The sequence below is a fragment of the Lathamus discolor genome, chromosome 2 (genome assembly GCF_037157495.1).
Source record: "Lathamus discolor isolate bLatDis1 chromosome 2, bLatDis1.hap1, whole genome shotgun sequence".
In the NCBI taxonomy this organism is placed as follows: Eukaryota; Metazoa; Chordata; class Aves; order Psittaciformes; family Psittacidae; genus Lathamus; species Lathamus discolor.
In genome coordinates, this window is record NC_088885.1 from 12,679,364 (window position 1) to 12,699,938 (window position 20,575).

Genomic DNA, 20,575 nt, shown 5'->3' on the forward strand with positions numbered 1-20,575 from the left:
AAAAAATCAGGATAAAATCAAAGGGTATTCATCTTGATCTCTGTTGACATTGGGTTTATGGATATGTAGTATAGTTATGATTATTGTCTCCTTAGGTTATAGTGAAAATAAAAGGGGAAGCTCTAATGTATTTAGTATTGATAATAAACACATTGGGCTTAATAAAAGATATGTACAAATTATTGGGCAGAGAAAATGAATAGGGCAAGTTCACCAAAGCTGTATTGTCAAACCCCAGTAAAGAAGAATGTGAAGCTGAAGCCATTTTACAGTGCAGCATCAGGTTCGGAGATGGGCATGTGAGGGCTTCTCTGTCCATGCTCTTGCCTCGCTTGGGAGCTGCATACCAGCTTGCTCAAGGCCACAAGCTTTCTTTGTGGCTGCACTTCTGGTTTTGGCATGTGCCTTGCTGAGCAGCAGTGCTGGTGTAGAGGTTGCAAGAACCATCAGACCATGGTGAGGTCTGCTTCTTTTCCAGGAGCTGAGAACAGTGGGCCAGAGTGCTGGGTGTGCCGGGCTCATCTGAGCCAGAGCCTGCACCCAGACTGTATTCGTAAGCTGAACAGCCTATAGGAGGGTAAAACACACAGCGTTACTGGTGGGAGTGGCTTGCCAATGTGGTTTGTTTTCCCAGTTCACCACAAGATCAAATGGAAGAAGCTCATTCTGTGTCAAGTCTATATTCACATGTTCCTGTATGTTTATTTTTCCAGCTCATTCGTGCCTATTGTTAAAGTTTGTAAGGACACTAGACTTAAAGCTTTCAATTATGAAAGAGTTGGATGCATGCATAATGTCATAGTCTTTCTGATTCGTATATATATATATATGTTATAAATACATATTTCCGATTTATATATATATGTATTTATCTTTGGTGTAAAATATAATTTCATTGTTACAGATCTTGTAGATTTAAAGATTCCTTCAAATCTAACACTGATTCTTTTTTATTAATTGAAAAACTTCAAAATGTGGGTTATTTTGGTCTTTCAAAATCCCACGTGTTATATGGCATTAGGTAAAACATACTTAAAAGAAAAATTACAAGTAAAATGGTGCATCTGCATTGTGGAAGCTAAAATGTTATGAAATAGATCATTCGTTGATGTAATCAGAAATTAAGTGAAAGAATTCTTCATCATATGGTCCGTTTTCCCAATGAATATATTGAGTCAGACAAATTTCTTTTATGAGGGCCATGTAAGTACAAGCTACCTCCTTTGAAGCCAAGGTGACAGTGTGCAGTTGTCCCTGGAAAATCAATGTGTCTTTTGCTAGTTCTCTTCTGTTAAGAGTAATTACTCAACAGTAGCCTTCAAGCAGTCTTCAGTGTTCTTCTTAGACAAGGATCAAAAGGCACTGGGATCCAAAGAGGACTATTCCTGTATTCGGTTCAGTAAATCTTTGACACTTATTCTTGCACTGAGCTGCTTTGGTTTGCTTGGAAGGAGCTGCTTCTAAAGCTCAGAAGCACAAGGTAGAAATGTGATCAAAGTTGTTGAGAACCTGAGGCAGTGCAGGGTTAAAAAGGGGATATAGGAAAGAGAGAGGCATAGCTTTCCCAGTGACACATTCCAGCATTGTCCTGCCATGTTTATGGGTGGTGCTTGCTTTTATGGATGTATCTTTGCAGAACAATGGTCATAGAAGCATTAGTTCCCTGCAGAAAAACACCAGGAAGATATGTATGGCATTTATTATATTAGACTGCTAGCATATTAAGTGAGCATAAGAGAAATTTAAGTTTCTGCTTGTTTATGTTGACTTCATTTGGTGCTTAAATGAAGAATCTAGTTCACCAAAGTACAGTCTTCCAACTTCCAGGACAAATGTGTGCATGGAAACAGTTTTCAAGAACAGGCTTGAAGTGATCCCTACAGAATCTTAATTCTAGGAAGAAAAAACCCTTGATAATTTTGCATCAAATCTAGACTCTTGCATGTTTAACGTTGGTATTATAATGGTATTTTGTTGTGTGGAATATTGTTTAGTAAAAGAAACATTCACTTCATGGTTGCATTCTGGGGTCACAACTCTGAAGAGGTATTTTTCATACTGTTTCATAGTATTTTGAGAAGCCTTTTAAATTCACATTTAAGTTTTCATTTGAGATGCCTTTATTTACAATTCTCAGGAGCTCCAGATGGATCAACAGGCTAAGAAACATCTCCAAGAGGAATTTGATGCTTCCTTAGAAGAAAAGGACCAACTTATTAGTGTCCTGCAAACTCAGGTAAGATGCTTTACCCAACAGATATTCTTTAAAACTGCTCTTCCTACTTTTTTAATAATGTATTTCCGATAATGCATATCCACGGTTTATTGTAATTGCTGTGACATTGTAAAGCTTCTTGACAATTTAGGATTATCTGGAAATTATGTTCACCTTTGTGGAAGAGGATACCTTTGTAAAATCTCATTCATGTTCAATATGATTGTTTGATTTGCATTTAATAACTTTGTAATGTCTTTGTTACCACGGACATAATATTAGCACATACTTGAGCTAAAATTGCTTTGGCAAAGTTGTGTGTTTTGCTTAATTGGTCTTTTTTTTTTTTTCCACTTCTGATGATACTATTTTTGTTAATTGGAAATATGATTCTGCAAAAAAAAATCTCTTAAAAAAATCAAACGGATTTTTTCCTTTCTTTGCTTACTGATATCACTTTAACTCTAGTTTCAGATCTGCTTAGACTTCTTAAGAAAAAGAACATTTAAATTTTTCTTTTTAGGTATCATTGTTGAAACAGAGGTTACAGAATGGGCAGATAAGTACTGAATTGCCTGATCCAAATACTCAGTCTGAACCACCAGGGGAAAGTCCAACAAGAGAAGTCAATGTAGACAATTTTGGGGATCCTGGAAGCAATGGTAGGTGTTGCAGCTTTTTTAAGAGATCTTGAATTTTGGGGAATAAGCCTGCTGTTACTTAGGCTGGAGTAACAGTACTTAGGGTTGATTATATCATAGGAAGGGTATATTTTCTAGCAGGAAGTTGGTTTGATAGCAGTATGGCAGCTAGAGGACAGGATAACCCTTCTGAGATTCTAAGATGCTTCCGGTATTGTTTGATTACTGAGTAAGCGATATTCTAATGGTGACATATAATGAAAGGGTTGTTCACTGGTATTTTTCATAAAAGGTAGGGTTCAGACAGAGGTGAACATGCATCTCGAAATGATCTTTTTTCAGCACCTGTCAGATTTTTGTGTGTGTGAGGATGATATGAATGGTTAGATCAGAGATTTTCTTATCTAGCATCATGCCTTTTGTAGTGTTTAGGAAAAAAGTAAGTAACCAGTCCCTAAGAATCAGGATTCAAGATGCTTCGTGTACTGAAGTCTGCTTCAGGACTATAATGTGTAAGACTTACGGTTGTGAATTAAACCTTTAAATTTGTTTGACCCTGTTTCCATGCCAAGTACTCTTACAGCCTCCAGAACACATAGTAAAATATTATCCAGTGTGCTAGCTATACAGAGAGGAGTACAGCTCACTAAACATGACCATTATCCTGCAGAATGTAGTATTGTCAATCTGGATATTTTAGAGTTGACATCATACCGAGCCCTGGGAAAGCAGGAATCGGTGTGCTGGGCACTTGAGAGATGTGATTTTGATTTGATTTGATTTATGTTTTTCCTGCCAGTGAATTTTCTGCTAATAGCAGCAGAGAGGCTTATAAATCATAGTTTTTCAATTGTGTAGAAAACTTTGTTGAATAATAGTTTGGCTTTGAAGCTTGCATGATATCTGGCCTTTGTAAATTAATATTGAGTGAAAGACTGTATTTACTATTCTGTGTATGTGTAGCATGTTTCTGGTAGTTACAGTAGTCACTAGGAAGTTTTGAAGACTTTGCACAACTTTCTTCAGAGCCCTGTGGGTTGCCTGCAATGTGAATGATGAATGCAGATCTACGTTTTGGAAGCAGTATGTGCATGTGATAATGTTGGTATGTTGTCTAATAGGGGGTAATGGAGATTCTGTTAAAACACTGGAAACTCTTCATCAGAGGGTGAAGCGCCAAGAGAACTTGCTGCAGCGTTGTAAGGAGGTGATTCGGTCGCATAAGGAGCGCTGTGCCCAGTTAACCAATGAGAAAGAGGCACTTCAGGAACAGTTAGAAGAGAGGCTTCAGGAACTGGAGAAAATGAAGGTATGGAAAATGCTCTGAACTTTATGGGTAGCTTCTAAAACAGAGCAAGAACTCCAGTATTTCCAGAATCTGTTAATAAGGAAGACCCTTAAACAAGTTGCTCAAAGAAAGGTAAGGAACCTTACTGTTTGAATAACCCTCAAAAAGGTATGTGAAAATGGGCTGAGGAAAAGACTGTCAGCACAAAGACAGGAAGTAAAGCAAGAACAGTAGAGCAGAGCTAAACCTTTAAGACATAGTTGAAGAGGCATGAGTTACATAAATGAACAGAAAACACAGAGCAGGACAATGGAGAGCACAATATAGTGAAGATAGCATAAGTGGAGTCACAAAGCTGAATTAGTATTTTGCTTATTTTTCCTTCTAAGACCACTAATGCCAAGTGTGGAGTAAAAGTAAAATGGCTGATAGTAATGGGACGTGAAAATGTGGTAAGTATAGCTGTGCTCAACCTCAGTTCTGGAGATCAGATTCCCTTCTCAGTCTCTGAGCACTAGCCCTGTTTGAAAGAGCTCTGAAAGACTTGAGTATTTTAAGGATCTTTTCCAGAACCAGTAATGACCAATTATGTTGCATTGCTGAGATCCTACTGTCAGCTGAGATGCAGGTAATAGAGCAGGTGCCTAAGGCATGTTTCTTGCCAGTTTTACTGTAGCAGTTCTGACATCCATGAGAGAACTGTGGAGGCTGTAACAAAGCCTTCATATACTTGGCTTATTCTGGAGACCATGAGGCAGCCTTAAAGATGCCTACTTTAATATCCCTTGGTTCTGTTCTGTGCTCTTCCTCCAATGCATAATGCAATGTTAAGAGCCAAACCTAACCTGATTGCCAGAAGAAGGTGTTTTCTTACCTGTGTCAGTGCTTTAAATTTGTGCTGGGGTTTGTGTTTTAGGACCTTCAGATGGCTGAGAAGACTAAACTGATTACGCAGCTGCGCGATGCGAAGAATTTGATTGAGCAGCTAGAACAAGACAAGGTAAAAAAGCTTCTTAAACTCTGTAGTTTTTGAAGAAGATTTTGTAAAACTCCAGATAACTGGCTTCTTGGTATTAGAAGCTGTTCTTAGTCATCTGATGTGGCTTGGTTTATGTTTTAGCCAGCAAATAATATAAGCTACCTGAGACTTTTATTGTATAGATGCTATAGGGTATTTGTCTATTGGGGTATAAATATTATAAGATTATGTTATTTAGGATGGAGATCTGAATACACTCCTTAATACCAGCTTTTTTAACAGACAACAAAACCAGCTGAACATCACTACCACTCCCAAACACAAATTAAGATGAGATACAATATAAATTAACTTAAAAGCTACCAATGAAGGAAAAGTAACTGTAGTTTCTCAGGAATATGAAGTGTTTGGGGTTTTTTGGATCCATATTTTTTTTTTATCACAGTCTTGGTACTTGAAGTAACTTTTGGTGGTGTAATAAGTAACAAGACTGATGCTCATTTATATGTGCATGTTATCTAAGGAGAAGCATGTACTCTACAATGCTTTTAGTTTGGGTTTTTAACATTATGCATATTTCCAATAAAAGTATCTGGACCGGAAGTAGGAAGTTTTCTCATGGTCTTTAGTGGCTGGACAAATGTTTTTCACCACTAGATAAAATTTGGCTACTCTTCAAAAATCATCCTGTATTCTCACCTTTTTTTGTTAGCGTTTTCTGTTTCCCAGCATGGAAAAATACCATGATCTCTGGTCTTGTAGTAACAGACTGAAGTCTATTCCTGTCAAGGATTGTGTCCTAGCTTGAAATTGTTTCAGCTATATGTTTTATTTATTTGCTAGCTTTTTATCACAAGGACCTTTTCCATAGGGCATGGTAATTGCAGAGACAAAGCGACAAATGCACGAAACACTGGAATTGAAGGAGGAGGAGATAGCCCAGCTGCGTGCTCGGATCAAACAAATGACTACAAAAGGCGAGGAATTAAAAGAACAGAAAGAAAAATCTGAAAAAGCTGGTAAGAAATTCTGGGGATTATTAGCTTTTATATTTAAACATGAAAAAGCTTCAGTGTGGTCTTTCTGCACTCTTCAGACAGTTGTTTGGAATGGATATTAAGAGATGATTTTCTTCCTCATGTTCCACATTGCACCCCTGCCAGCATCATGACTAACTTCACTTCTGGTCAGCAGAGTTTAGGGGTGTTTTTGACTGGTTTGTCTCTGTTATTCAAGTGGAGTTAGGAAGGAAACTCCTGAAGGGCAGCTGTACCTTCCCGTTTGTAGGAGAAATGATTGAGAGAACTTTTTGCTGCTATGACTTCAGGAGGGAAATTTGCAACTATATCTACAAGTTATCATTGTAATGCCACCACTATTTTACACAGAAAACATAGCAGAGAGTGTGTAAGAGCTTGTGAAGGCGTAAAAACAGGAGGTGCTACAGCCATAATAAGCATTTTCTTTCAATAATTGTAGCAGAAGCATTTCTGATTTCTCTTTAGTAAAACAGCAGTGATGATTCCTTTCTCTTCAGGCTTAGAACCCTGTGGCTGTGTAACTTACATGCTGTAGTTTGCTTTTGATGGAAATTAGGTAAAATTAATTATGTGTGCTTGGAGTTCTCCTTTTGCTTGAAATGAAGTTGAAAGGTCAATCCACTCCACCTTTGTTTTTTAGACAGTGCAGTCATTTTGCACTGTCTGTTTCAAAATTAGTAAAGAAAATTCTGTTTCCTCTCAGGTGTATCAGGGAGTTCACTCTTTTGGCAGAAGCTCAGATGCAGTCAGTTGACATAAAAGTGATGAGAAAGTCAAACAATACAGTCCTCAGGATTTAGATCAAACCTTCCAGTTTTAAAGATTAGTTTGAGTAGATCAATCTGCTGTAATACAGAAAAGCATCGTGAACATCCATCTTGTGAAAGTAACAAACATTTTGATTAGGTGTCCTCCTCTTCTACTTTTTTCAGGGTGCATGTGTCTTTTAACTCTGGAAATTCATATTTCAACAGTAAGTCAGTCCTGAAAGAGTTGGATTTTGTTCAGTTCTTGAAGACTAGGAAGCTTCTATTCATAATAATAAAAAAAAAGCTGAAGAATATTTGAATAAATTTGTAGATAGAAAGTTATTGTCATAGTTGTTTGAAACACAGCATTTTTTGATGCAGTGGAAACCTCTTAATTGTGAACTAATATTTACATGCTCTGGTTAATACAGTAATTTCCTCAGGTGAGCATACGCAGAAGCTGAAAATAGGTAACAGATGATGCTCTGGATACCTGGAAAACTTCACTGTGGTAGTGAGAAGTAATTTCACTTACAACTAATGTGTTGAGTACACTGCACTTTTCTAGGGAGAGATTTGTGTGTTAAATACGCTCTCTCTTAAATAAAAATTTAAAGTACTTCTGTTAATTTTTATGGTGCATAAGCATCCACTTTACTTTCAAGTGTATTTGTGTACTGTATTAGGCATGCATATATAAATATTAGAACCCTTGGAAAATTAGCTAATACTACCTCAAAGATAAGTAAAAGTTTGAGGTGGCCTTTATTAGGTTTTCCTATTACTTCCTTAGCTTTACATGTGCCAAAAATGTTGTGATGTGTAATGGAAGTGTCGTTCCATACACTTGAACTAAATTGTTCAGGCATTTGAGAAGATCGCTGTCAATATTGGGAGAGCCTGGAATTTCCTCTAGGTCACAACCTTTGAGTTGTACCAGTTTTAAGAATTCAGTTTCATCTATTTGAGGTCAGTGTGTTTAAAGTTTTATTTCTTGGGCAGTTAATGTGAGTTGCCTTTAAATTCTAGACTTCTCTTTTTCTATGTCACGATCTAGTGAGGAATTGACTTCATGGAATATTGTATTTGTAGAAATGTTATTTTCATTTAAGTTATGGAAAAATGGTACGTTTGATTTACTTTCATAGTGCTATATTGCAGGCTAAAAAGTGGTGTATTTTTTCCGTTTCATGTTTTTAACTTGCCTATAGTTACATGTCTGGCTTTTTTAATTTGTAACTTAGTGACTTTAGTGAAATGCTGCAGTGTTTGATTCAATGTTACTGCATCTTTGTGCACTGAAATAGTGGAAAGATACTTAAAGCTTGTTTTGTGTGTGTTGTGTAAACTGTAACTTGGTCTCCCCAGTTGAAATTCATTTTCTTTGTAGTTAGAGGTACATTATGTTGAAATCTCACAGAGCATCTTGTTTTTGTGCATCCACACATGCCAATAAGTGAATCATGGTGCCTTTCCCAAGCCTTGTATGAACAGGACTGGGGTAAGGGCTCTCTTTTCTTACATCACACATTGGGTGCTTGAACTGGGCTCTAAAAAGTAAATTCTTTGCTTCTCAGGCACTTTCATTTGAAGTAACTGCAAATGATTTTTAATGCTGTGCAGTGCACATAGATTATTTACATTTGACTTTAACAAAGCTATTTATAGTATTTGTAAATTTACTGATAAGCTGAAGCTCGTTTCTCCTAAGACTATTTGGCATAAGTGTTTTCTGACTTTTCGGAATGCAGATTATTGACTTGTATTCTACACAGGAAACAAAAAAGTCTTTAGAAAGCAAATTCATCTCCCTTTACTTTGTTATTTGTAGGCAATGTTTCTTTTGCGAGTTTAATATATGCTGGGCACCTTTCTGTTAGATTGGACTGTGCATTTAAAAGCCTGCCTAGATGCACAAATCAACTATAGGGAATGAATTTCAACCTTTCTCAAACTCCTGACAAGATACCTGCTCCCAGCTTTCAGTAGTGAAACGTATAAATCCCTCCTTTGTCCTTAGTGCTTCCCTCACAATTTTTAGCAGTAGATGGCACCATAGTTGAAGATAACACGTCTTGCTGCTCCAGAGCGTAAGCAAAAAGTCTTTGCAATAAGGACTGGTGTTGCACTGAGTAGGAGAGGCAAGATGAAGGGAACTGAGACTGGCACTTTGCAGTAGTGTAAGTAAAGCAGCACGTGTTTTATAAAAATCAATTCTGCAACCTTGCATTAATAGGCCAGTCTAATCCCCCTGTACTGGTGAGGCCACACTTTGAGACCTGTATCAGTTCTGGGTCCCTCACTACAAAAGAGACTTTGAGGTCCTGGAGCGGGGCCAGAGAAGGGCAATGAAGCTAATGCAGGGCCTAGGGCACAAGTGTGATGGGGAACACCTGAGGGACCTGGAGGGATTTAGTCTGGAGAAGAGAAGGCTCAGGGGGGACCTTACCACTCTCAACAACTGCCTGACAGGAGGATGGAGCCAGGAGGAGGCTGGTCTCTGCTCCCAAGGATCAAGGGATGGGACAAGAGGAAACTTGTCCTGCTGTACCTGTACCAGGGGAGGTTTAGATGGAGATGAGGAACAATTCCTTCGCCAAAGGGTGCTCAGGCATTGGAACAGGCTGCCCAGGGCAGTGGTGGAGTCACCATCCCTGGAAGTATTCACACACTGTGTAGATGAGGCCCTCAATGCCATGGGTTAGTGGTGGCCTTGGCAGTGCTGGGGAGCGGTTGGACTTGGTGATCTTAAAGGTCTTTTCCAGTCTCACCGATTCTGTGGTTCTGTGATTCTTAAACTCTGCTCAGGCTCTTTTTGTGTAGTTTATATCCTGCGCAGGAAGGTTTCCAGTTGGGTCACATGAATGGGACTTTGCAAGACTCTCCTGAGACTCTGTTGGTGTGCTTGTTACTGGGTCTGATTTGCCAGTGTGCCTTTGTGAGACTTCACTGAACCAGTACCTTGGTTAAATATCTTCCTTCAACAGTAGCTTTGCTGGTTGGGAAGAACACAGGCAGTGCCTTTACTCTTTTCATTCAAAATAGATGCATTTGGATAAAGCCATGGACTTTTATTCCAGGATTTTATCCACAGTAGAATTAAAATCTCCCACAGATTAAAAATAATAATAAGAATTATGATAATTTAGACCATGTTGTGCCTACATAATGATAGCCGACCTTCCACTGCTTTGAAACTCAGTTGTGTCATGCTACACTAGAATGAACTACTTTGAATAAAAATGTTCTGTTTTGCTTAAGTGCTAGAAGTGCCTGAGATGCATATAATTTAACTTTTAGAGAGCTAAGTGTGTTTCTATGAATTGTTGCTTCTTTGTGCTTTCATACCCCCTTGGCATTTTATCCATCAGCTTTTGTGTAGCTTTTGTATTGGCATCCTGCTTGCGATTATAGTGGTGCAGCTCTCGTACTGCATGTTGCTCAGCTATTAACGTATCAGTAGTCAATCCTAGTGTGAACCTTCTCTTTGGTGGATTCCTGGGCTATGCCAAATGCATTCTGTTTCATTTTGCAAAGTAACGGGATTGTTAAATAAAAATTAAGTATAAGTTGCTCAGAACAAGAATCAGAAAACATATGGAAAAGTGAAATAACTTAATCTTTTACTCACAGGCTTTATTTCCAAGCTGTACTTTGTCTGTAGGGTTGTTTGGCTTTTTAAGCCATTTATGGTGCCGTAGTACTGAAGGACGTAGCCAGTTTTGCTGGCTGTGTGGGCTTTTGTTAGGGCTGAGAGGAGCACTAGGGAAGTCAGTGCCATTCTCCAAATGCAGTTGCACAGGCTGTGTTCATAACAGAGTTGTCCCTGTTGGCAGGAGGGGAGGACTCAAGTCGTGTGAGTCCCAGGTGGCAAGTGCCTTGATGGGAACTGTGAAGAACTGTGCTTGGAAAGTAAGGAGCTATAAGCCTCATGCATGCTTGCGTTATGTTTTAGACTGTTTTCCTGCTTGAAATTATCTCTAGTGCTCTTCATATTTTTGTAATGAGTTTTAATATTTATGTACAACCAGGAGTGAAAAAATGGATACTATGATGTGCTTTTGTATTGCCAGAGTCAATAACAACCCTGTTTTGTCCTATACCATGATTGTTGCTATGAGTAGTCAGAGAAAGGCTTCCTTGGAAAACAGAAAAAAATTCTGGATGAGGTCGGAATTTGGGTGGGTGCAATTCTGTAAATTAAATTACTTGAAAACATATTTGCAGCATTGCCTCAAAAACACAGATTGTGGTTAAAAGCTTCAGCTTTAAATGTTATCAGAAGATGTGGAATGGAAATTATTCTTCACTTCCCAAATTCATGCCTGAATGTTATTAAAGATAGTTACTGCTAAGTGGTGGTGAATCAAGGAAACTATTGATGTGTATGTCTATGATTTTCTTTTGGGGGTAGAATTAAGTGGAAGAAAGCTTAGCATACTAAATTACACTTCAAAGATTGTTTTGTTGTCTGCTCCCAGAATAGTATTCAAGTAGTCCAGGGCATAATAGAAGAATGTACTTGTAGGTTTTTGGTCCTCTGATGAATTACAGTCTTGATATTGGCACCATGATTGTGTATTTTACAGAAGTGTTTTGCCAAAGTTCTTTTATGCAAAAAAATTAACCCTGTAGTAGACTGCTCCAAGTCTGAATTTTCCTTTGATACGCAGCAGGGTTTTTCCACATCCCTATTCAGGAGAAGAGTTTTCCATAAGAGTGATCAAATTCTAGTCTTGTGTAATTCTGTACTGATTCTGGCATCGTTTGAGTGAGGAACTCAGATACTGGTATTGAATAATAATAATACAGTTCAGAACACAGGAATTTATTGCTTCTCTTTCATATCTAAATGATCATCTATGAAGAGTATAAGTATGTTAGAATACTCTTTAGCTTGGGAAGAAGCTGTGGAATTATCGCTTCCAATTTGTATATTAAAATGTTTCAGCAGACTTACGCACCTTATGCAGATGTAACTGAATTTCATCACTGCACCCTGAGAGTTTTTTTGAAACATCTTCTAGATATTCAAGTCTTCTGAGAGGAAAACCTTAGTATTTTTATTTTTCAATTTTGTCTGCAAAGTTTAGAAGCACTCATAATACACGGGCCTTTTTCCAGTGTCTCTGAATTGCTTTGATAGTAGTTTACATTAAAAGTAAATAGTGAAATAATTAGCAAAGCCACCTGTAGGGACTCCACCAAACCCATAAAGAGAAGATTATCTAAGTTGTACAGTTTGAAATGAACAACTCTGAGATAAATAAAGTGCCTGGCATTATACTTCAGTGTTCTGCTCAGGAAGAACTCTTTCATGATTCAATAAAAACTGACTTGCATAGCAGTCATTCCTGGTTTGTGCTTATGTCTGCTGTTTTAGTGGAAGAGCAAATTGTGAATTGCCTTTTCTTCACGCAGCTTATTTCCTCTTCTTCCAAGTTACTCAGCACATATAGATGGAAGAGGAGCTATAGTTTATTTATGTGGTTTATGTATTTTACAGTGATTTTAAGGAAGAAATAGAAGCTACAGAATGTATTGGAAGACATTCACAGCTGTTTGTCAGTTCACTTCCCTTTCTAGATAATAAACCCATGTGAATTCTTGATGGATTCCTAAGTTCAATCTTCTGTTACTTGTGTCATTTACAGTTATGGAGTACTCTGTTCTTCTGTCAAGGGACAGATATCTCTCAGCTATCATGTGCTTTTTTTATTTTCTTTGCAGCTTTTGAAGAACTTGAGAGGGCTTTGAGTATTGCCCAAAAGACAGAGGAAGCCCGGAAAAAATTGCAGGCAGAAATGGATGAAAAAATCAAAGCTGTAGAAAAGGCAAGTGAGGAAGAGAGGGTAAATCTTCAACGGGAGTTAACCAGAGTGAAACAAGAGGTGGTTGAGATTATGAAGGTAAAATCTGAAACTCACCTTGAATTATTGGTTCTTAATCTAATAATTCAATTACTATTAAACTATCATTGTAAAATATATTAGTATATAGTTATCTTTTATATTATTATTAATAATATATTTAATGTATATTAATATTTAATCAATTCTAGAAATATAATTTGTGGAATTAAAGATTTACTTAAGCAAAATAGAAAACTCACGATTATTATCCTAACCCCATATGCTTAAATGTTTAAGAATGTGTTGCCAAACTGTTTGCTAGTTCAGAATTGCTTATATTTGCTTCATCTGGAGTATTCAGGTAGGAATCAGAGGAGTACTGTGCATGCCTTGCCAAGCTGTAAATTTGAACACCTTTAAATTGCAGTTCTTCTCTTGGCATTTGTGTTATTAGTTTCTCTGAGAGAACACACTGATGCTTTAGGGGAATGACTGACCTGCATCACATTATCCTTAAAGCATGTTATGTAGGTTGTAGATAGCTGTTACCACTTACTGTTCTGGCTCATGAAATAATAAGAATACAGGGAAAGCTGTTGAATGAAGTTCTTTCTTCAATTTATTATCGTATTTGAACTGAAATCAAGAACACTAAGTTTATCTTGGTAGAAGAGTCTTTAGAAAATGTGATTTCTTACAGTAGAACTGTGAAAGACTTGAGAAGGAAGATGGATAACTTCAAGCGTGAAAATAAAAACTGTTGGGGCTTAATATTAAGCACTTTAAATGATTGTTATTTAATTAAAGGGAGCAAAGAGGTGGTTTTGGTTTCCCCTCTCTATTGCACTGCTTTTCTTATTAAGAAATAATACAAAGTGGTTCAAATCAAAAAATAATACAAAGAAGCTTATGTATTTTCAAAATAAATTTTGAATAATTTATTTCTGACTTTGATTGACAGAAGTCTTCAGAGGAGCGTGTTGCTGAACTAGAAAACTTCCATAAAAAAGAGCTGGCTACCAAAGAACAGGAGCTAAATGAGAGATTACAGGCCCAAGAAAAGGCATTCCAGGAGAGGATGAAGGCAGCTCTTGTAAGTATTCCTAAAATGTATAGAAAGACATCTCTGCAAGTGTGAGGTGGGACTAGAAGTCTTAATCTGACCCTGTTCTGCAGTAAGAGTCTTTCTGCACTCAAAGATACAAGTGTTCTCCAAAGGTCAAAGAGCTCAGAGACATCCAATGAAAGGAAAGCAGCTGCAGTGATCCAGACTGAATAATGATAATGAATCACTATCACTTCTCACTAACAGCTGCATCTAGTGGGAAGGAGTTCTTATTTTGAAAACTCTTATTGTTAGACTTGTTTTTTTTTTTCATTTCTTCCTCTGGATCATTGGCGATTAGCCACAGCAGCTAGAGTAAGAGGTACAAAGAATGAGGCTGTTCTTTGAAAATTGTCAGAATCACTGTGTCAGGTTGTGTTGTGTTATGTGAACAGGGTTGACTATTTACAGTGTTTGACCTTGGAAAAGAATTTTCTTCTAGGTCAGGCTGGGAGGAATCGTTTGGATTCTTTGCTCTTCTTCATAGACTGTAATCCACCTTAGAGCATCATGTAATTTTACCTGACAAATAGTGCTTTTGTGCTCCTCTACAATGGTGTGTGACTGGGACTGAGGGACTTTGACAGTCCCTTTCTGACTATATTTTTCTTTGTGTTTCTCAAGTTATTATTTTTTTTATTATAAGAAATAGAAGCTAAAAAATACATTAGCAGTGGAATCAAGTGAGGACAGTCCTTTTTTCTCTAAGGTGTTAATCTCAGTCGTGTCAAACAAACCAAAGGGAAAGGATGGATTGCATTACGTTTTTCACACAAAGAAAAGTGGAAAACAAATGGTTCCCAAGAAGAGAAAATGGAAATGATTTATAACAATTTTGTTCTCACAGATGAAGTAGAAACTCTGTGTGTGCAGAGAAATTACAGGTTATTAGTGTATGACCATTAACTATGAGTGTAAAACTATTAAATGGTTTGTAAATATCATGTTATACTGGTTTTGAAGGTGTATGACTGTAGTTTATTGGTTTAATCATAATTTTTGATACAGGAAAAAAATCAAAGTGAGTGTTTGAAAACCCTTCAAGAGCAAGAGCAGCAAGAATCCTTAGCCTTGGAAGAATTAGAGCTGCAGAAGAAAGCAATACAGTCAGAGTGTGACAAGAAGGTTCAGATGATGCATCAAGAAGTAGAGACTTGTAGAACTGTGAGTAAACATTCTGAAAGGGTAAACGTTCACAAGAATGCCCTTCAGTATATTTATTCAATATATTTAAGTGTGACAGGTTTACAAATACTGTGGATTTATTGTGATTGGGTTGGTTTAATTTCACTGGGCTTCTTGTAGTGACAGAAATTTAATGTATCGCAGTGGTATGCTGCAGGCCCTCCTTTTTTACAGATCAGATGGCAAAGGATAGAAATATATTCAGTTTGTATTCTGACTTGGGATATGAGTTTGTATCCATACATATTTTTTATGTATGTTATACAAGACAGTTAAACTTCGTAACTTCTGGATATTGCTACCATAGAAACACTTAGAAGTGTACTTGAGTAAGTAAAACAATTTGCTTAAATTTTTGAAGAGTCCTTTGCTTTCTGTAACGGGTGAGGTTGTATTATCTGCTAATGCAAGTTTGTACTGTGTTCCACCACTTCCAAATATTGGTTTGGATGTTTTGCCTGTGTGTTTTACCTTTACAGCAGCATTTCCATGAGAGGTAGAATCAAGATACATATCATGTGCAAAGCTCCATAATACTCATGTAGTCTCCTAATGTCTTTCATCTTATGTATTGGCATTTTAATAAGAAAATATGAACACATCTCTCATAATGTGAATTATTTATTGCAAGTAGTTAAATTCTTTTCAATTTTCTATTTTATGTATTTTCACTGCAGTGAAATAGAAAAATCTTTTACTAAATAACTCACCATAATGAAGCAAAGCGGAGAACAAAATTGAATGAAAGCCTTATATTAAAAGTTGACATTCACCAAAAATAATGAAATAAGTGACTTGCAATTATGTGATCCTAGCGAGTTATTATTAAAAACATAATCAATATGTTACCATTTGAATATTCATATTATTTTAAAACTGTGTTCTCTAACAGAGGATTCTTGAACTGGAAAGCTCACTTGCAAAGTATTCTCAAAATGACAGAAAGCAATCAGAGGAATTAAGTACTCTGATGGAGTCTGAAAAAGAGCAGCACAATAAGGAGATGACTGAAATGGCTGAAAAACACAAGAAAGAAATGGAGAACATGAAACAGCAGCAGGAAAAGATTTGGACTGAAAAACTTCAAATCTTAAAGCAACAGCAAGTAGCTGAAATAGAAAAAATGAGAGAGAAACAAGAAGAAGAGATAGATACAATTTTGAAAGAGAAAGAGACTGTTTTCTGTGCACACATAGAAGAGATGAATGAAAAAACATTGGAAAAACTTGATGTGAAACAAACAGAACTAGAAGCACTGTCTTCTGAGCTGTCAGAAGCACTAAAAATACGTCATGATTTAGAACAAGAGCTCTCAGAATTGAATAGTAAAGTGTGTGAAGCAAAGCAAGAATTGGAAGAAGAGAGGAAACGGCACAATGAAGAGGTGGAAGTCATGTTAAAAGAGCATGAAATGTCTATTCAAGGTGTTGAGAAGGTACTCAAAGAGGAACTTAACAAACTCAAGCAATCATTGGAGGAGAAGGACAGACATCTGGAGGAACTAAAAGCACATGAACAGAAACTAAAGGAATCTGCAGAAAGATCTGAAGCTGAACTTGTCCGAGTGTCTGCAAAGCTAGAGGAGATTTCAGAATCTCATCAGAAAACTTCTAATGAGCAAGCAAAGACTTATGAAGAGGCATTAGCAAAGCTGCAGCAGAAGCTGGCAGATCTTGAAGGTGAAAAATTGCAACTTAGTGAGCAGCTAGAAAAAAATCAGTCTCAGTCTAATGAAGTCAAGAGTGAGTTAGGGGCATACATCTCTCAGGTACGTGACCTGAAGCAGCATTTGCAAGAGCAAAGCAATGAAAACACACTAAAGTTAACCTCTCTAACACAGCAGTATGAATGTCAACTGAAGGATCTACAAAAAGAAGCTGATGAGATGAAGAGAAGTCTAACTGAGAAGGAAAATGAAATTGAACACATGAAGAAGTTACAGGACAAGCAAGTGGAAGAGCTTAAACAGAAACTGTTAGGTGCGGAGGATAGAATTGGTGCTTTACAAGGAGAATATGAAAGTAAACTGAAACGTCAGGAGAATAAAATGGAGAAAATTAAACAGAAATCCAAAGATATGCAGGAAACTTTCAAAAATAAACTTGCTGAACAAGAGGCTAAACTAAAAAAGGAGCTTGAAAACAAGCAGTTGGAGTTCAGTCAGAAAGAGAGTGAGTTCAATGCTAAAATGTTGGAAATGGCACATGCCAGCTCAGCTGGAATGAATGATGCTGTGTCAAAACTGGAATCTAATCAGAAAGAGCAACTGGAGGCTCTCGCTGAGGCTCATAGGAGGGAGTTGGAAGAAATTGTCCAGAGTTGGGAAAAAAAACTCAATCAGCAGGTTGAAGAGCTCCAGGAAAAACATGATATGGAACTGCAAGAGAAAGAGCAGGAAGTTGGAGACCTAAAACAGAAGCTTGTGACCTTCAGTGCTGAGGAGGAGAGCTCCAGAACAGAAATAACCCAACTGAAGGAAGAACAGGTGAAAAGGGAAGAGTCTCTGAAGGAACTGCAAGAACAGCTAAGGCAGTCAGTGTCTAAGGTGAGTGCTTTGTCAGATAAGGAGAGTGACCTGAAAGCACAGTTGAAAAAATTGGAGAGTGATCTTAATCAGTCCCTGAAAGAACGGTCAGAACTGGAGGAACAGCTCAATAAACAGAAAGCAGTTGAAGAACAGGATAAAGCCAGAATTACCGAGCTGGCTGATACCCTGAAAACCCTTGAGGAGAAACTCCAAACAATGCAGTCTTCTCTGTATAAAGATCATGAAAATTATGAGAAAAAAATAGAGGCAATTCAGCTAAAAGAAACTGAGCTTAAGAGGCAGACAGGAGAACTTGCAGCCCAGTTAGATGCTTATTGGAAGAATGCTGAAGCCTTATTACAAACAAAAAGCAGTGAATTAATTGATAAATGTAGTGAAAAAATTGGCCTGGTAAAATGCAAACTTGCAGATTGCGAGCGCCGAACTGCAAAAGTTAAAGAAGCAGTGTTAATAAAAATTAATAAGATTCCTCAACTAGAAGCTCAACTTAGAGAAGTATCAGACCATCATTCTGCTGCAAATACTTCATTGCAGAAGTCAATGCAACAGCTGCAAGAGAGGGACAATGTAATTATGTCCCTGAGAACTGACATTGAAGGACTTCTGACAGAAAAGGAACAACTGCAGAAAGAGGGAGGGCATCAGCAGCAAGCAGCGTCAGAAAAAGAAACTTGCATTACACAACTGAAGAAAGAGTTGTCTGAAAATATCAACGCTGTCACCTCAATGAGGGAGGAACTCCAGGAAAAAGAATCTGAGATCTCTGCTCTCAACAAAACAATTAATGACCTTAATGTTAGACTGGAAAGCACAGTAAGTTTAACAGAGAAGGAAGCAGCCATGTCTCTGTTAAGCAAGCAACATCAAGAGGATCGGTTGCAGTTGTTAAACCAAGTACAGGAGTTATCATCCAGAGTTGAGATGCTGGGTCAAGAAAAAGCCTTGGCTCTTGACCAGGTAGATCAGTGCACGGCCAAGCTGTCAGAGTGGAAAACGAAAGCACAAACCAAGTTTACCCAAAATCATGACACTATTAAAGATTTGCAGAGCAAACTTGAATTAAGCAATATTGAAGGCAATAAAAAAGATGAAGAGCTCAATAAATTGAAGGAGCAGCTAGCTCAACAAAGCAAGAATATCGATAGTTTAAGAAGTGAATTGGAACAAAAGCAGAACAGAAGGGGAAAGCAAGAAAGTGATTTAACTGCAAAGATAAACCACCAAGCAGCAAGAATTGCTGAGCTAGAAGAACACGTTGCTCAGAAGACTTCAGAAAATGATTCCTTGAGGGAAGAACTTAAAAAGCATAATGAACAAAAAGACATGGAGCAGCAAGAGATAGCATGGCAACTCCAGCAGGCAGAGAAGGTGGCTTTTGAAAAGGACAATAGATTTAAGGAGGCCGAAGAAAAGGTGCTTCATCTTGAGAAGCAAATAGGTTCGCTGAAAGCTGAATTTGAATCAAAGGAGAGGGAGTTTGATCAAATGAAGTCAGCAATACTTAAAAGCAAAGAGGAAGAACTGAAAGAATTAGAAGAGAAACTGAATGCAGAGAACAGCACTAAGCTGACAGATCTGAAAAAGAAGGCAGAGCAAAAAATTGGTTCTATTAGAAGGCAATTGATGTCTCAGATGGAAGAAAAAGAACAGCAATTTCAGCAGGATAAAGAAAATCAGTTAAGAGAATTGGAGCAAAAAGTGCAGGAGAGAGATGCCAAAATTGAGTCCTTAGAATTAACAATTAAGTCAACGAGAGATCCCACAGCATTAGAAAAAGAAATGCTGCAAAAAGTAGAGAGTGTAAAAGCTGCTGTAGAACAAGATAAAAACAACATGCTTGAGAGTGTCAAACAGACATATGAAGAGAAAATTCACATATTACACAAGGACTTAACTGAAAAAGATGGATTGTTGGAGAAGTATGAAAAGGAACAACAAAAGAGTATTGACTCTCACCTAGAACTGCAAAACAAACAGGTAGAACTCCTTAAAACACTAGAATGCATTGAGAAGAGTTATCAGGAGGAGCAGAGTAGGACAGAAAGCCTTAAGAAAGAACTCGAGGAGCAGACCAAGAAATACTCATTGTTAGCAGATGAGCATGCTCGTTGTGGTGGCGATTTAGCAAGCAGTAGGGAAGAATTAAAAGCTAAAGAACAGAAATGTCTTGATATGGAGAACATAGTTGGTGATTTCCAGAAAAAAATGCAGGAAAAGGAGGCAGTTAGCCAATCTTTGGAACAGAAGATCAAAGAGTTGGAAAATAACCTGGTGAAGGAAAATGAAGTGCATAAGATTGAGGTGGAAGATGTGAGTTTGAGATATGAAGAAAAGCTAAAAAGTTTACAGCAGCAGTTGGATGAAAGAAATGGTAGTCTGAAAGCTTTTGAGGAAAATGCTGCTGAGAAGGCAAAGTCAGGTTTGGAGCTGCAGAAGGTACTAGATGATATGCAGAACCAGCAGAAGGACTTGCAGGCTAAACTGGAAGAGACTGAAAGGGAGAAGCAGAAACTACGCAAGGAAGTGAATAATCTTCAAAAAGACTTACGTGCTCTGCGAAAAGAACATCAGCAGGAGCTTGAAATACTGAAGAAAGAGTCCTTAGAAGAAATGGAGCAGAAAATCAGGTAAATTCTTTGTTCCTGGCCTTGTTACCATTTCTCTGCTTTATCAACCACTAAAACCTGAAGAATACTTTTTTAAAACTCAATTTATAACACTGAAATAACAACCGGTATTTTTCTGTCATTTCTCTAAATAGACTTGGAGAAACACCAAGAAAAGAGCTACTTGAAATTAGCACTTCCTGAACACACAAAACGCTATTTGAGTCATCAGTTTAAAAAGCCATTTGTCTTTTGGCAAAGCGATACTGCTTTTGATTTGTTTTGGTGATGGTCATTTTCAGCATTGCCAGAACATAAAATATAGTTCTGTTTTCCTCAAACACGAAAGAAGGTTTATTAAAACTTA

The 20,575-nt window shown here is 37.5% G+C and overlaps 1 protein-coding gene across 5 annotated transcripts in view; it reads left to right on the forward strand.

Moving 5' to 3' along the window:
- GOLGA4 (golgin A4) overlaps positions 1-20,575 on the forward strand; it is a 54,918-nt gene that overhangs the window by 20,289 nt on the left and 14,054 nt on the right. For 3 of the 5 annotated variants that reach the window (XM_065665768.1, XM_065665769.1, XM_065665771.1), the window contains 9 exons: positions 2,138-2,236; positions 2,739-2,877; positions 3,978-4,165; positions 5,061-5,144; positions 5,995-6,142; positions 12,643-12,821; positions 13,726-13,857; positions 14,878-15,033; positions 15,947-20,229. In XM_065665768.1, coding sequence (XP_065521840.1) covers positions 2,138-2,236; positions 2,739-2,877; positions 3,978-4,165; positions 5,061-5,144; positions 5,995-6,142; positions 12,643-12,821; positions 13,726-13,857; positions 14,878-15,033; positions 15,947-20,229 — 5,408 coding nt within the window. Of the gene's footprint in view, positions 1-2,137; positions 2,237-2,738; positions 2,878-3,977; positions 4,166-5,060; positions 5,145-5,994; positions 6,143-8,344; positions 8,414-12,642; positions 12,822-13,725; positions 13,858-14,877; positions 15,034-15,946; positions 20,230-20,575 lie in introns of those variants that run through there. The other 2 variants (XM_065665770.1, XM_065665772.1) reach the window with 2 other exon arrangements.